At 42.1% G+C, this 16,037-nt stretch overlaps 2 protein-coding genes across 5 annotated transcripts in view; one reads left to right on the forward strand and one right to left on the reverse strand.

Annotated features, from left to right (window-relative positions):
* Positions 1 to 13,046, forward strand: part of LOC106924848 (putative uncharacterized protein MYH16) — a 46,968-nt gene extending 33,922 nt beyond the window's left edge. For all 4 annotated transcript variants that reach the window (XM_014998751.2, XM_088000988.1, XM_014998748.2 and 1 more), the window contains 16 exons: positions 3,254 to 3,340; positions 4,327 to 4,572; positions 4,665 to 4,782; positions 5,949 to 6,076; positions 6,151 to 6,347; positions 6,434 to 6,566; positions 6,948 to 7,164; positions 7,360 to 7,496; positions 7,592 to 7,695; positions 8,186 to 8,378; positions 9,650 to 9,853; positions 9,956 to 10,081; positions 10,158 to 10,328; positions 10,867 to 11,067; positions 11,147 to 11,293; positions 12,367 to 13,046. In XM_014998751.2, the coding sequence (XP_014854237.2) occupies positions 3,254 to 3,340; positions 4,327 to 4,572; positions 4,665 to 4,782; positions 5,949 to 6,076; positions 6,151 to 6,347; positions 6,434 to 6,566; positions 6,948 to 7,164; positions 7,360 to 7,496; positions 7,592 to 7,695; positions 8,186 to 8,378; positions 9,650 to 9,853; positions 9,956 to 10,081; positions 10,158 to 10,328; positions 10,867 to 11,067; positions 11,147 to 11,293; positions 12,367 to 12,516 (2,559 nt within the window). In that variant the 3' untranslated portion in view covers positions 12,517 to 13,046. The remainder of the gene's footprint in view (positions 1 to 3,253; positions 3,341 to 4,326; positions 4,573 to 4,664; positions 4,783 to 5,948; positions 6,077 to 6,150; positions 6,348 to 6,433; positions 6,567 to 6,947; positions 7,165 to 7,359; positions 7,497 to 7,591; positions 7,696 to 8,185; positions 8,379 to 9,649; positions 9,854 to 9,955; positions 10,082 to 10,157; positions 10,329 to 10,866; positions 11,068 to 11,146; positions 11,294 to 12,366) is intronic.
* A 981-nt stretch (positions 13,047 to 14,027) lies between these two features.
* Positions 14,028 to 16,037, reverse strand: part of gas7b (growth arrest-specific 7b) — a 56,676-nt gene continuing 54,666 nt past the window's right edge. Inside the window, exon 14 of the mRNA XM_014998756.2 lies at positions 14,028 to 15,226. Within this exon, the coding sequence (XP_014854242.2) occupies positions 15,113 to 15,226 (114 nt within the window). The 3' untranslated portion in view covers positions 14,028 to 15,112. The remainder of the gene's footprint in view (positions 15,227 to 16,037) is intronic.

Below are 16,037 nucleotides of genomic sequence, written 5' to 3' on the forward strand. Positions count from 1 at the left end.
TATTTTATCATTTATTTTATAAACACAGATTATAAATTGAAGCAAAATCAACAGATTCCTGCATTATTTCGTGGCAATGCATAATTGTCCCTTTATCGCAAACTTTCCACAAAAAACGGTATTTAATCGACTGCTGACTCCCACCTGCAGGTGGCAGTATTTGTTTTACTTCTGCTGCACTGCTGCTTCAGCTTTACTTGATTATAAATTCGTAGTCCGTGATCGATGTGGCGAGTAACAAGAATCGAGCTATCTAAGTTCTTGAAAGAGAAAAAATGTCTTTGTTTCCAATCTGTTTGCTTTATATTTTATTTTCTTTGTGTATTTTGTATGTAGATTCTAGAATGAGGTTGAATGAGGATAAACATTGCAAAATTTCTTGCAAATATTTCTAAAGTAGTGTCACAAAATTTTAGTTTTTGATTATTTTTATTGTAAAAAAAAAAGAATATATACACAAAAACAATTGCAAAAGGGATTTTTTTTGGACGTGTTTTCAGAAGTTTTTTAAAAGACTAAATGTAAATCCAGGTTGAACTCAGATGAGCAAACCTACACACACACACACACACACACACACACACACACACACACACACACACACACACACACACATGCTCCTGTATGAAAAAATAATCTGACACTCGGATAATGTCAGTTGAACTTTTACCGTCTCCATGACAACACTAACGAGGTTCTTAAAGACATAAGTACAAATTGACTCTGGGATATTTTGAGTCATGTCTGTGTTTTTCCATTGCCTGTTGTTGAAAGAAGCCTCACTGCGGTGAGTTTGGAGAGAAGAAATTAAATCCTCAGAGCAGTGGGAGGCTCGTGGCTAATCAGACGGACTCTCCCGTCAAACTTGTAAAACTCTGTGTGCTGCAGTTTTTTTTCTACCTTAACATTCCTGTTTTGTTTTTTGCTGATTTAACAGTTTGAAACAACTTGGATACGGTGGTGCATGGAACAATATTGCATCCCTATAATTTGTCAAGAAAACGTTGATAAGGTCTTTCAGAGACGAATAACAATTTGCGACTAAGTTGAATAATAACGTGAACCAAACAGTGTTTCACACAGACTCTAGCCGTGTTTCCATCAAAGGTTTTTCTTAATGCAGAGTTTGAGGAACTGCATTAGAAAAGAAAAGATTCAAAATAACTGCGTCATTTTCGCTTGCTTCACATGGTTTTTGGATCTGTGCTTTATAGAAGATACGAAACTCTAAAAGAAGGTCAGATGGGAGGACAGTCTCAGATTTCTGAGGCGTGTGATCCATTCTAGTTTTCAACTTCTACGTCTTGTTTGCTACTGATGAACATCCGACAAAATGACACTTTTGCTTTTGCTGATTGATTCCCTCCAAACCAGTAGATGAAAATGAGTTTCCTGAGTGGACTCTCCCACTCAGCTCCTGCAGACTAGCAAGCAGCAATCAGCGAACACCTGGTGGAGGTGTGCATCTAATGAGCTCGTTATAGGAGCCACTTCACAGTGAAGCGCTGGTAAAAACCTTGTTAAAGAGGTAATAGAGGAGCCATGTTGTGATGACTTCCTGAAGGCGGAGTTTCAGAAAGAGCAGGAGTTTCTTAAAGAGACAGAGGCCCAATTCAAAGGCGTTAAAGTACAAAGTCAGATTTCTTCTAAGTCATATTTGATTTATATAGCAACTGAAGGTAACATAGTTACTTGATATAAAATGGCACTACGTCCATGGAAAACACATTTAAAATCGATTTGTATTTATACAAAACAAAGATGTTAGGAAACAGCAGGAAAGGTATTAACTACTCATAACTTCCCAGCAGAACCCCACTTAGGGAAAAAAAACGTACTCTGTTTATTTCTGCTATACTTTAAGCTGTGCTCGGGATTTGTTTTGTTTCTTTTTTATGTAGCTTAGCCTAGCGAGGCTTGTGCTGTTTTAATCCAGAAAGGTATAAAGGAACGGAACATTGGACATCTTTAAAGTTTCTTTAGCGGGATGGATGAGCACCGCAAAGCTTTTCTGCAAACGCGCCTTTGTGTGTATGCGTGTGTGTGTGTGCACGGAGACAAACAACTCCTCCACGCTCTTGTTCAAACGGAGGGATGACTCTGCCCTCTGCAGCAGCAGCAGGGCGCTCAGTGGGGGGTCCTTCCAGCTCATGAATGGAGGGAGCGGTGTCGGGTGGTGTTGACTCAGCCAGCGGAGCGGTCCGGGCCGATGAGTGAGCCCAGTGTTCGCCGTTTCAGGGTACAGGTGGACGGTAGGGAGCGTGGGGGGAGCCGGGGGGGTTTATAACGAAGGCCTCCGGTGTGAGGCAGCTGTTTTCCGTTGCCCGGCCAGAGGTGTGCAGGCGGCTGCGGCTCATTGTTGCGGTCCGGGGGGCTGAAACTCACGGCGAACTAGTCTCAACATCTACGCCTGCCTTTAAACCAGCTGTTAAAAAAAAAAACAGGGGCACCTTAAAAACAACAAGTATGTCTGCTTCGCTCATAAAGAAAAAGTTTTACCTCAACGGCGCTTTAGAGAGTTTCAAAAAAAAAAACCTTACATTTTTAATTTAATAATTCTTGCAACGTGAAGTTCAAAATGTCAGAGTATTAACTTTTCTTGTTATTAGTGTTGTTTGTTCACCTCGGTGGAATCATTCAGTCAAAAGGTGTCGTTGTCGTTATTTGGTATTTTTGTGGCTGAAACTGAAGAAACACAAACTACTAAAGTTGCGTCATCAGACCGTGACATGCAATAATTTTAAGCTTGTGTGCAGAATTTTATGAGGTTGCCACGTCTCCAACATTTAAGATAATAACAAAAGTCCTGCAGCATTTTAATACATGTCAAAGTGAGATATTCCAGTCATAGTCTGTAAATCAGAATATGTTTCCAGTGAGGCTCAGATTCAAAGGACCTTTTGAAAATAACTTTACTTAAGCAGATATTAAAATTAACAACGGCTCTTTGCTCAAGAATGTTAACGAAGAACATCAGCAGTAAAACACAGAGTATCAGTTAGCCTCAACAGGAAACAGGAGCTCCACGCCTGCGTCGTTCTGATTGGATGCCACCCTACTGACCTCTGACCTCAGCGGAGGCTACTGTCAGTCATGCTGGACCCCTGCAGGTTAAAGATCCCGCCCCGTCAGGTGGTGACTGATTCAGATTTACTTTGTGAATTCCAGCAGATGTTTCTTTTCTCTCTGTTCGTTTAAATGTGCGCTCGCTCGTCACCCTGAAGATGCTTTCTGACCGGAGTGCGTTTGGCAGGTGGAGAAGCAGAGAGCCGACCTCACCAGAGAACTCGATGAACTCACCGACCGGCTGGAGGAGGCAGGAGGCGTCACGGCTTCACAGGTTCGCCAGAGCAGGACCCTCTGAAAAAGGATGGAAATAAAAAAACGTTTCTCTATAACGCTACATCCTTTACGTATTCTGTATTTTGTTGGGATTTGATGAGGAAAAAAAATGACACACAAAGCAACACACAACCTCGGAGTGAAAGGGAGGAATTTATGCCTCGTTTCATCTGACGCACCAAAATGAAATCATCTGCAACCATTTGACGTTTTGGTGAAATCGCAGTAGAAATCCAGCTGGTCTATCAAGGCCTCAAATTTATTTTAGAGGACATTAAGGAAGAGCAAAAAAAATCCATGGTGGAGAAGTTTAAACAGGGAGTCCATTAAAAAGCCTTAAATTCATGCATTTTAAAATAAGACCTTAAATGTCTTAGATTCATTTAAAAATGTTCATTGGCATTAAATACACTAATCACAGGTCTTAAAATTTGTTGTGCCAGGATGATTTCGTCTCATATGTCGTGTTTTTTTTGGTCTCAGGATTTTTCTGTCAGGCAGAAGGTTTGTTTCTACCAATAAGTAGCTGTCAATACATGCTAGCTAGCCAGCATACATCATGGATGAGTCCAGATATATTCCCAGTTGGCGGGCGGGCGAAGTTCATTTTTACCATGCGCTCATTTCTGTTGCCAACACATGCTAGGCTCGGTGCGATCTGTGCAGAAAAGCTTTTAAGCTAAGCACAAACCCACTGCGCCACGCAGCAGGACACCAAGCAAATATTATTTATGTATTTATTTTAAAAGGATAATTACAATTCAGTCTGTAGAAGTGGAAAGGTAATATTCCCAAAGTGTTTTTAATCTAAGAAAAAAAAAAAAAAGAAAGAAATAAATCCCAATAAAATGCACTGAGGTTTGTGGCTGTACTAGAATATATATATATATATATATATATATATATATATATATATAAAAAAAACACACCTCAGTTTGGGACGATTGGAGCCAAACTTTCACGATGAGTTTGTGTCACAAACAGATGGAGGCGAACAAGAAGCGGGAGGCTGAACTCCAGCGTCTGAGGAGAGAGCTGGACGAGTCGTCGCTCCAGTCCGAGGCGCTGGCCGCGTCCCTGCGGAAGCGGCACGGCGAGGCCGTGGCGGAGCTGAGCGAGCAGTGCGAGGCTCTGCAGCGGACCAGAGCCAAGCTGGAGAAGGACAAACAGAACCTGAGGATGGAGGTGGACGACCTGGCCGCGTCGGTGGACAGCCTGCAGAAAGCCAAGGTCGGGACGTTAGCAGGAGTGTCTGGTTGGTGCGGTTTAAAGCAGGTGGGTGATTTTCGCTGCTTTGGTCTCACGTTTGCGTTGCGATGCAGATGTCGTCAGACGGCCAGGTGAAGAAGCTGGAGGAGCAGCTGTCTGAGGCCAACAGGAGAGGAGACGAGCTGCAGAGGACGCTGTCCGAGCTCAGTGTGGCCAAGAACAGGCTGTCAGGTACACCCACTGCAAGTCAGAGTCAGTTCAGTCAGTAAATCCGGTGAGAATAAAGGCCTTATTCTGAGTCCCCCTCAAAAGTCATGGAGCAGTTAGAAGCACCAACTCAGAAAACCTGGGCTGCAACTAACAATTATTTTAGTAACGATTAATCTGTTTGTTCTATTAATCACTTCATCAGATAATAAAGTTGGCACATTCTGCAGATTTTTCATTTAACCATTTAAGCCTTTTTTTTAAATACAATATTACAAATCTATTATTAGATGCAAATAGTCAAATAATTGGATTGCTTTTATAGATAAGAAAACAAACATTGTATTTTGACGATTATTCTAGTAATTAATCGATTAATCGATTAATTGGGTAATAAAAACATTGTATTGTAAAGATTTTTCTAGTAATCTATTGATTATTCAGATGATTAATTGATTAATTTGGAAAAAAAAATAGGAAAAGTTGAAAACATTGTCTTGCAACAATTAGTCTAGTAATCTATCAATTATTCTGACGATTAATCGGTTAACTGGATTAAATAAATTGGCACATTCTGCAGATTTTTAATTTAACCACTTAACCCTTTTTTTTCATACAATAATACATGAAAATATCCATATAATTGGACGAGATGAGAAAACAAATATTGTATCATGTTTTAGTAATCGATTGATTTATTGTTCTGACAAATAATTGGACAGAAAAATTCTCAAAAGCTGCAAGTTTATTTAACCACATTAGTCTTCTTTATGCAATGTTAGAAATACATTCATTGATGCAAATACTTACCTAATTCAATTCCTTTTTAAAATAAGAAATCAGATGGAACATCTTCATATTTCTGCACCGTTTTGGCTTCATTACTATTATGACTGGGACGTTCTATCAGAAAGTGGCATGTTGATGAGCCCGAATGCTCCAGTTAATGACTAATGAATTACTAAACTAGTTGACGATTATTTCCATAATCGATTCCAGACGTACAACAAATATTAAAGTTTTAAGTACTGGAATTTAATGTCCACTAATTTAGTTCCAAACACAAACTCAGACCCGTGTGTTTGGACCTTCTTCACAGTCAGATCATCTCACTGTCTTCTTGTTTTGTGCGTCCAGGTTGAATTAACCTTGCTTAGTCGTCAATAATCACGTCTTCTGCTTCCCGCCAGCCGATAACGTCGACGTAAGCCGACAAGTGGAGGAGGCGGAGAGCAGGGCGAGTCAGCTGACCCGCTGCAAGTCTCTGCTCCAGTCGCAGCTGGAGGAGCTGAAGAAGCAGCTGGACGAGGAGGTCAAGGTTCGTGTGTCTCAGAAAACGCCTGGACGGGTTGGCAGCAAACGTCCGACGACCGTCCACGTCTCTGTCGTCAGTCTAAGCAGGCGGTTGGCGGCAGCCTGAGCTCGGCGCGGCAGGAGTGCGAGGTGCTGAGGGAGCAGCTGGAGGAGGAGCAGGAGAGCAAGCAGGAGATGCAGCGCCTCGTCTCCAAGCTCAACGGCGAGCTGACGCACTGGAGGACCAAGCACGAGGCCGACGCCATCCAGCACGCCGACGAGCTGGAGGAGACCAAGTGTGTGGTGCTGCCGTCGGCTAACGCGCCGCGCTGCGTGGGTTCTGTAACGTACGACCACAACAGTAATGTGGGATTTATCGCAGGAAGAAGCTCGCAGCCAGGCTTCAGGAGGCCGAGGAAGTGGTGGAGGCCACCCAGGCGAAATGCTCCTCACTAGAAAAGACTAAGCAGAGGCTGCAGGGAGAGGTGGAGGAGCTCTGCATGGACCTGGAGAAGGTAAAAACAAAGACAAACGACCCACATTAAGGCCCAGTTTACACAGAACCACCCTTCAGTTAAACCGTAACATTTCTGTTGCGTTCCAGCCGCTCGTCTACCGAGTCTCTGGCTGCGTCTACGTTACAAACGTGCCCAAAACTTTGTCCGCCAATGTCAAAAACACACAACTTAGAAACTGTGCAATTAAAATCACACACAAGTTTGCTTACATCATAAGTCAATAAAAACATGATGCGCCATCATCCTCCTACCACTTCCTGTCGTCTTCTTCGTCTGTGCCGTGTAGACGTTTCCAGGCTGTGATCTCGTGTAAACTTAGCCTAAAAGTTGCAGCAGCAAACCTTTTCAGTGCAGTCACAGCATACCACCTGACCTCAGGCCAGCAGCTGCGGTCAGGCGCTGGACAAGAAGCAGCGTGTCCTGGAGAAGCAGCTCGGCGACTGGAAGCAGAAGTGTGAGGAGCTGGTGGCTGAGGTGGAGGGTTGCCAGAAGGAGAGCAGGCAGCACGCCGCCGAGCTCTTCAAGGTCAAGACGGCTCACGAAGAATGTCTGGAGCAGCTGGAGGCTGTACGCAGGGAGAACAAGGCCTTCCAGGGTAAGAATGACAACGTATTGTCAACGTTTTCACCGTAGGACTTAGACGTACTATCTACGATGCAGGTTGAAGCAGAATCAGTTGCAATGCACACGTCTTCCATCCAGAATATCAGATGCTCACAAAGCTTTAATCCAGCAGGAAATTTAAGCTCATTGTAACAACATCTGAGTTTTTTTGCTGTTGATTGCACAGAGGAGATAGCTGACCTAACAGACCAGCTGTCAGATGGAGGTAAGAGTGTCCATGAGCTCCAGAAATCCAAGAAGAAGATTGAGATGGAGAAAGAAGAGCTGCAGGCCTCACTCGAGGAATTGGAGGCAGCTTTGGAGGTTTGGGACGACATCGGAAATGTCATTTTTGAAGCAAAATGTGCGATTGTTGTCGTGGTAAACCATGTTTTTTTTTCCCCCTTTGTTTTCTCCAGGTGGAGGAGACCAAGGTGTTGAGGCTTCAGTTGGAGTTGTCCCAGGCTAAAGGAGACTTGGAGCGCCGACTGCAGGAGAAGGAGGAGGAGGCTGAGGCGGCGAGGTGAGTTTCTCCTGAATCAGGGTGTCTGCACGTCCTTAAAAAGCCTTAAATTCATGGATCTGAAAAAGAGGACTTGGATTGATTTGAAAATGCGTGTTGTCCTTAAATATGTTAATCACAGGTTTTATATATTTATTTAATCCCATACATTCTTGTACATATTGTGTTTTCTTTATTTGTTGCGAGACTTTTCTGTCAGCCAAACGTTTGAGCCACTCATCTCGTTCTATGACTCGAGGCGGTTGAGGAAACGACCTGCTAATTTACACTTGCAAGCTAGCGAGAGTAAATTAGCTAGTTAGCTAGCTGTTCTTAAGTTTGACTCGAACTGTGTCTTATTATTATTATGCATTAATATTTAATGCTGCGGGCCAATAACGTCGCTGTGCGAACTCTAGAGGTAAGTAAGCCTGAGGCCGTTTCGACTTTCTGAACGAGCTTTACTGCCCGTTTTGAGCTACACTCTGAAAAGCGACTGCCGTCTTCTCAGAAAAAGCCACCAGAGGGCGCTGGAGTCCCTGCAGGCCAGTCTGGACGTGGAGGTGAAGGGCAGAACGGAGGCGCTGAAGCTGAGGAAGAAACTGGAGGCGGACATAAACGAGCTGGAGGTGCAGCTGGACCTGCTCACCAAGAGCAACGCGGAGCTCAACAAGAACAGCAAGAAGATGCAGCAGCAGATCAAGGTCCGCTCACTTTTTTTAACGTCTTGTAAACTGGTGGATTATCCAGCAACAAAAGCGTCTTTGTTTTCGACTTGGGTTTTACGTGATGGAACAACACAAAGCAATGCGCAGCTGTGAAATTAAGGAATATTGTTTAGTTGTTTTTCAGATTTTTGACCAACTCAAAAAGCTGTCCACCTTGACCGGTCAAAAAATAAAAAACAAAAGGATTTTGGATATTCAGCACTGATACAGGATATTGTGCTTTTTCTTTTTCTTCCAATATTCACAATTTTCTGAGGAATAGAAAAAATTCAGTCGCTCCATTGCATAGAGTTGGTGTATTTATGTCCACCCATTTCAAAGTAATTGCTGGTTCTTCCCGTAACCATTTTTTTATTTATTTATTTTTTGCTGTTATTTGTAACAGTTATCTGTCTTGTGTCTTCAGTCCGGTTAGGATACAGTGAGGTTCTCCTTCTGTCCAGTAGGGGGAGACATTAAATAATGGAACCATTTCCTGCATGTTTGCCTTTTTTTTTTTTTCTCTCCGGAAATCTTCTAGGTTCTCAACATTTTTCCAACTAAATTTCCTACATAAATCAGAACTTGAAGTGGTTACTGCAGTTTTCCAAATGTTTCATAAATCTTCTAGGCCGGTCACAATAAGACTTTTTTTTTTGTCCCAGAAGTTATTGAGATAAACAATAATATTATTTTGAGATCATTTTAATTCAATATAATGTTAATTACATAATAATACAAGAACACATTCTTAAATATCAATTTTAAATTCTAATGATTATTTAACACTGGAAATGGAAGACATTTTAAATATCCAAAATAAATTAACAAAACAACTTAAAAAAAATCCCAAACAAATAAAATGAATTATAGAGTCTCTAAACTAAAATGGGTCTATTTGAGACCCGAGCACCAGACTGAAGACTTTTATCATCCAATTTTAGGTAACAAAAAGAGAAAAACGAATCTTGCAGATGGAAATTATTGAGCTTTGTTATAATTTATCACACATTAATTGATTTATTGTTCATTGCGACAACCCAAGACACCGGTTAGGACCTTCTTAAGACTTGTGCAGAGGTTGACCTTCCAGCAGGGCAACAAACCTAAACCTACAGCCAGATGTTCTCCATCCAGTCTGACTGAACCTGGGTCATTTAGCTTAGCTTGTTGAAATGTGCAAACCGTGCAGGCTTACGAAACTCTCCAAGGTCAGGGTCGGTGTACGGACACTTCCTGGAGGCCTCGTTGTTCTGTTTCCGCCGCAGGAGCTGCAGGCTCAGCTGGAGGAGGAGGTGCGGAGCCACGAGGAGCAGCGGGAGGAGCAGGCGGCCCTGGAGCGGCGCTGCGCCCTGCTGGTCAGCGAAGGCGAGGAGACGCGCGCGGCCCTGGAGAGCGCCGACAGGGCCCGGAAAGTCCTGGAGACGGAGCTGCAGGAGGCCAACGAGAAGCACAGCGACCTCAGCGGACAGGTCGACACCGGCTTTCTGTTCCCGTGACACCCATTTGACATCAGTCAGACAGTTTGATCCTTCTTTTTTATTTTTATTTATTTATCTTTTTGCTGCGTACAGTTTCAGTCCGCTCTGACCGGGCGGAGGAAGCTGGAGGTGGACCTGCAGGCTCTGCAGCAGGAACACGAGGAGCTGCAGACGGAGATGAGAGGCTGCGCCGACAAGGTCAAGAAGGCCGGCTGCGAGGTAAGACTCAGGACGCCGCCGCACGCCGCTCACGTTTAAACACATCCGCACGCCACAAAACGCTCTGCTCCGTCAGCTGGCGCGAGTCGGAGAGGAGCTGCGGCTGGAGCAGGAGCACACGCTTCATCTGGAGAGGGTGAAGAAAAGTCTGGAGGGCCAGCTGAAAGACATGAGCGGCAGGCTGGACGAGGCCGAGCAGATGGCTCTGAAAGGAGGGAAGAAGATCATCCAGAAGCTGGAGGGGAAGGTCAGTTCCAGAAACACTGATGGTCCACGGCACAGGTGGGCCGGGCGGCACCAAGTCGGTGTCGGTACTTAAAGAAACTTCAGGTGTAACAGAATAAAGACGCAATTATAGAAGAACGAATTAAAATTATGAGAAAAAAGTTGTTTTAACAAGAAAGAAATCTAGTATCATTAAATTTATTTTTTTTTTATCTCTGACTTCGCATAAAATTACTACTTCATTTTCCTAATATTACGGCTGATTATGTCTGACTTTGTTCTCGTATTATTTTGACTTTGTCAGATGACTTCCTATCATGTCTTCTTATGATTGTTAAAATGAAAAAAGAAAACAAAAATCTGGATCTTTAATATTTTGTCACACAGTTGAATTATATTCAAAGAGAAACAAGATGGCCGGCCTTGGGACATGCTGAAAGTCCAGATTAAAAAATAAACCATGTAATTTCCAATAACCATAAATTCGACAGCCCTACCTGTCCTCTCTTTACGTGTATCTGTGTAGCCCACGATCAGGCCGAAAACATGACTCTGTGCAGGTCAAGGAGCTGGAGCTGGAGTTGGACTCGGAGCAGAAGCGTCACGCCGAGACGGTGAAGACGCTGCGGAAGAACGAGCGGCGCCTGAAGGAGCTGCTGTTCCAGTCCGAGGAGGACCAGAAGAACCAGCAGCGGATGCAGGAGCTGGTGGAGCGGCTGCAGAACAAGATGAAGGCCTACAAGAGACAAGTGGAGGAGGCGGTAAGCCGCGCCGCCGCTCTGGATTCTCTGGGTGGGTTTGTGCTTGTCTGCGTCTCACCATGTGCTGTCGCCCCGCCAGGAGGAGCAGGCCAACATGAACCTGGCGAAGTACAGGAAGACCGTCCACGAGCTGGACGACGCGGAGGAGCGGGCCGACATCGCAGAGTCGGCGCTGACTAAGATCAGGACCAAGAACAGGGGCAGCTTCGGCAAGGGATACTCCTCTGTAAGGGAACAGAAACCGTCTGTTTCTGACAAACATGGAACTCCATTTGTTTCACTGGGATTTTATGTGATAAACCAACAAAAGGTTTTACATAATTGGAAGAAATTGAGTTTTGCTAAAACTGTCTTACACATGAAAATAGTCAAAACTGTCGCATAAATTCTCATTTAACCCTGCCTTACGCAGGAAAAAAAAATAAACTAAAAGTAAACATCTCAACCTTCAGTAGTTTATATCAAAGCTTATTCATGTGTTAGACTGGCCTAGTCAAAGTCCAGATCTAAATCCTTCTGAGAATCTAAATCAATAGCAATATATATCGGGATACACACCTGATCGACTAAAACTAAATTAACCTGATAGAAAGTTCAACATTCAATACATAGAATATTCAATGAACTCTGATGTCGAACCACACAGCATTCTGGGAGATGTAGGCAGAGGAAAGGCTTTAGCTGCTCAACCTCTCACGGCCAGCTGAGCCAGGTTGGGGGCACCAACTAACTTGCTCGCTCTTTGGCTGCCCAGCAACAACCTGTTGAGTTACATGCACAGCAGTTTCACCTCTGCTCCTCATAACTGTTTAAAAATAAAAAACACAACGGCGTAGAGAGAAAGCTGTGGATAAAACAGGAAAATTACACCAGCAATTTGGCTGAATTTCAAATATTAAAAAAAAAAAAAAAAAATTCTTGATATCCACTGATATGAAAGGCTTTTATTGTGATCAGTTTTACCGCCTTATTGTTCCATCCTGGCTATTGTTGCTGTGAAGAACGGAGGAAAGCAGAGGCACAAACCCCAAAAGTCTTCCTGCTGGTATTTGATCCTACAAACTCAGGAATACCAATAATGACCCACACTTTAATGTTATTTTTCTTCATTTCTTTGTTGGGCTGTCACATAATATTTCATTAAAACTCATTGAAGTTTACGGCGGTAATATGGCAAAACGCAACAACGTTCAAGCTACTATAACACTGTTTAATGTTTAAGGGAAAGCTTATGGATTGACCCTGTAGGTGTGTTTGCAGTGCGTTTCTGTTCTGAAAGCAGGCCGTTTTCTCCGGCAGGGTTACAGCACTCCGTACCCGGGCCTGGTCCGGTCGCCCAGCTCTGTGGGCTCCGAGGGGAGAGGGGAGAAGATCCTGAATGACGACGAGTCGGTCAGCTCCCTCATTCCAGCTTACCTCAACTCCCTGAAGAAGCTCATGATCGATTAGCCGGACTTTACAGCGCTGCAGCGTCAGCGTGGGAACATCAGCAATACGTCACCAGGACTTTATGTTGGGAGTCACCGTCCTGTCCGGTTTCCTGTTGTCCTTCGCCGCCACTGACATGTTCCAGCTTTAATCATTTCTGCTTTTAAACACAACAGAGCTGATTTTTCTTAATGCAAATGCTAACTTCCTGTTTCCTGTTCTCTGCTAAACTCTTTAAAAAAAAACAGGTCATCTGTCTTTCCAACAAGTTAGTTCTGATTTAAAATGCTTTCAGGGAGCTTTGGTTGCTTGAGTTGGTAACTCAGACGCTGATATGGGAATGGTTTCAAGATCAACAAGCGATAATTCAATCAATAATCAATGCCCTGTTTCCTATCAATGTTAAGTGTGTTTTCAGTGTATTTTATCTAAAAGTGTAACTCTGTCCAAACCTGTACCTAAAGCTTTTTATCTAATGATGAAAGGCCTGACCAAATCATTTACTGTTTTAATGTGAAAGTGGCTTCTTTTATAAAATACTTTTCATTTTTTTTGTCTTTTCCTTTTATTTCCAACATAAAACAAATGTTTTGACATTAGATGTAGTTTTAATTATCCATAGCAAACTGACCAACCCTTAATTACCCATTAAAAAAAATACATATTTAATTTCTTCTTACGGGATAAGAAAGGGATTAGAAATAATAAAAATTGTACAACTTTTATCTTGGGACAACAAATCCATCCAAAGGAACTTCCTTCATTTTTGTTGTGCATTGTATTTTACGTAATACTTTTATATATCTTTAAATCCTAATAGTGTCTTTCTTTCTATTTCACATTCTTTAGTGACTCTTTTAAATGGAAAACGCATTTTAATATTTACAATGGGGCACCAGAACATTATTAAAATAGATTGACTTTGATAAGTAACTGACTTTAATCTTTCAGCTCTAAAGTGCAAATTCCTGACTGTAAGCCTGCATGGGGAAAACTCATCAGTACATCCTGTAACCATAAACGTAGGATTTATATTATAGATTTTATAGATCACACAAATCCTGACTGGGTCTCGCATGGCATTCTCCTTTCTTTCATGTGGGAAATTATCGAGATTATTTTATTTGTTTTTATTTTTTATTACAGCCGATAGTGACGCAGTGTGGGAATATCTAAAATTACACCAGTCAAACGCAATATGATAAACAAGAACTCGGGTAAAGTTAGCCTTCCTGTTTACTCTGTAGACTCCGGTACAGAATGGACCTGATGACGTCATCAACCCTTCGGTGAAAAAATGGCGACCTCCGTGGGTGAAAAGTATAACAAAAGATGGACAATTTATAAAGTAATTATGAGTTTTGGCGTATCACAAACTATTTTTTTTAGGTAATAGGAAAATTGCAACATATTTAAGCCAACATGCTCAACTAGTCGTAGATCCTTTTAACAGAGCTAATCGGCATTAGCTCGTGTCATTTTCTTCCTTTCTGTTCTCTACAAATGACTGTTAGCCAGAGTCTTTAACCATGTAGTCTTTGAGTAAATTTATTAGTTTTATTACCATCTTTTCATATAAACAAACTGTAAACATAAAGTTGGCAAATCCAAGCTTTAACGTTAGCTCACGTTAGCTAGGTCTCCTTTTTTAATGGATTACAACAGTTTTTCTCCCAGAAATATATTTACCAGCCCATTCGTGATTAATTCTCAGTAAAAGAGGCATGTTTAATTTATCGTTTTCTTATTTTAGAAGTCAATTCATTTTCAATCATACATTAATAATTCCAGAGGGAAATCACATGTTGTAACTCATATTATCCAAGGTTCTTCAAAGAGTTCGTAGATGCTGATGGCTGTGGGCAAGAAAGATCTCCTGTAGCAGTCTGTATTACAGCAGTTCTACAGAAGCCTCTGACTGAAGACAACAGTCTCATGAAGAAGATGCTCTGGGTTGTCCATAATTTTCTTGATTTTTTTTTGAAGAATCCTTTGCAAAATAATCAGCAGATAATCACCTTCTCCATCAGGTTGTTCAGCCATTTTAAGACGGTAAATCTATCATTTGTTGAAATTTAACAAGCCATGAGCTTCAACAGAACATTATAGCAACAGTAAAATTCGCGGCTCCACTAAGTCACATAGATGTTACCATTACTGAATTATAACCTCATCGGGCTTAACTGCATTTAGTTTTAGCAGCATCTGTTAAGTCATGGCAGTTGTCATGAATTAGCATTACACTGTTGCGCGACGTAAAGGCTTCTCAACATTTACAAAATGTACAAGTCGGTGCTACTTCATCATTCACCTCACCTGAGTATCCATTAGGAAACAAATTCCCACTCACAGTTGCTATTTTCCCGTTCAAAGAATCAGTGTAAGTTAAAACAAAACTCTGCCGCCGCATCTCAAACACCTCGGCGTTGTTCGGAACTTTTCACTCGAATATGTCGTCTTCGTCGGTGGTGGGGGGAGAGGATCAGCTGATGGGTGAAGGTCCGGCGAGCTCATCCTCGCTTGCTGCGACGTGTGAATGAGTGGGAAAAACAGAGGTACAGATCCCGTCTCAGAGCTCCCAGTCACGTCCTCAGGCAGAGAGCCGTCCTCACCGAGTTCAGATCTCTATGTCGACAGGCCTGATTTCCCCCGTCTTATTCTCCCGCACCCACACCTCTCTGTCCTTGATGGGGTCCACACACTGCAGGAGCTTATCCACCGGCTCCATAGTCTGCAAAGAAAGCAGTTTTTAACTGAGAACAGGGAATACGAAGCTCCTCTGTGAGGAGATGGCTTTATTTATTTTTTTAAGTACTGTGAAATAGCTCTTTGCTTTTTTTTTTTTTTTTTTTTTTTTTTTTTTTTTTTTTACTTTTATTTGATAGGGACAGACACACATCGACACAGACAAACTGAATAAAACAGCTGTCCCATGTTTGCATCATGGTGCAATAGCACCAGCTAATTCGCAGCACTTGTCCCTAGTTGGGCTTTTTAAAAAATAACTCTAAAAATTGAAGTGATAATCATTTAAAATAGCACAACATAATGTATACAAACAGAAAAATGTAAAACATCAAAAATGGGTACGGTTCTGTTTTTGACATAACCAGAGTTTTGTTTGATTTTTGAACATACTAAAACTGGTTACAGACTTTAAATGAACAGGAAGTGAGTTCCAAACCGCAGATCCTCTCACAGACAGAGCACTTTACCTCTGCTGAAGATAATTATATAACGCAGGGAGTCACTTCCATAAAAGTTTAAAAATCAGCATAAGATACTTTGAGAAAAACCTTAAAGGGTATGAAAAAGGAATGCAAGTTATGAATTAGTGAGTTAATCCAAAGTTAACTGGACACTTTCTTAATAACCCCAGTTTTCTCTTGTATCAAGAGTCTGACCGTCTTTCCATAACATTAAAGGCTAAATCTTTAAAAAGAGGAACCTCATCATATTTGAACATTTCTTTGTGTGAAGTGTGTTAAATACAGACTGAACAAACAGAAAATTGTAGTCAAAATCAACCGTGTTTATTGGCA

Source organism: Poecilia mexicana, unplaced genomic scaffold, assembly GCF_051168715.1.
Source record: "Poecilia mexicana isolate PSO_F unplaced genomic scaffold, ASM5116871v1 scaffold_19, whole genome shotgun sequence".
Taxonomy (NCBI): domain Eukaryota; kingdom Metazoa; phylum Chordata; class Actinopteri; order Cyprinodontiformes; family Poeciliidae; genus Poecilia; species Poecilia mexicana.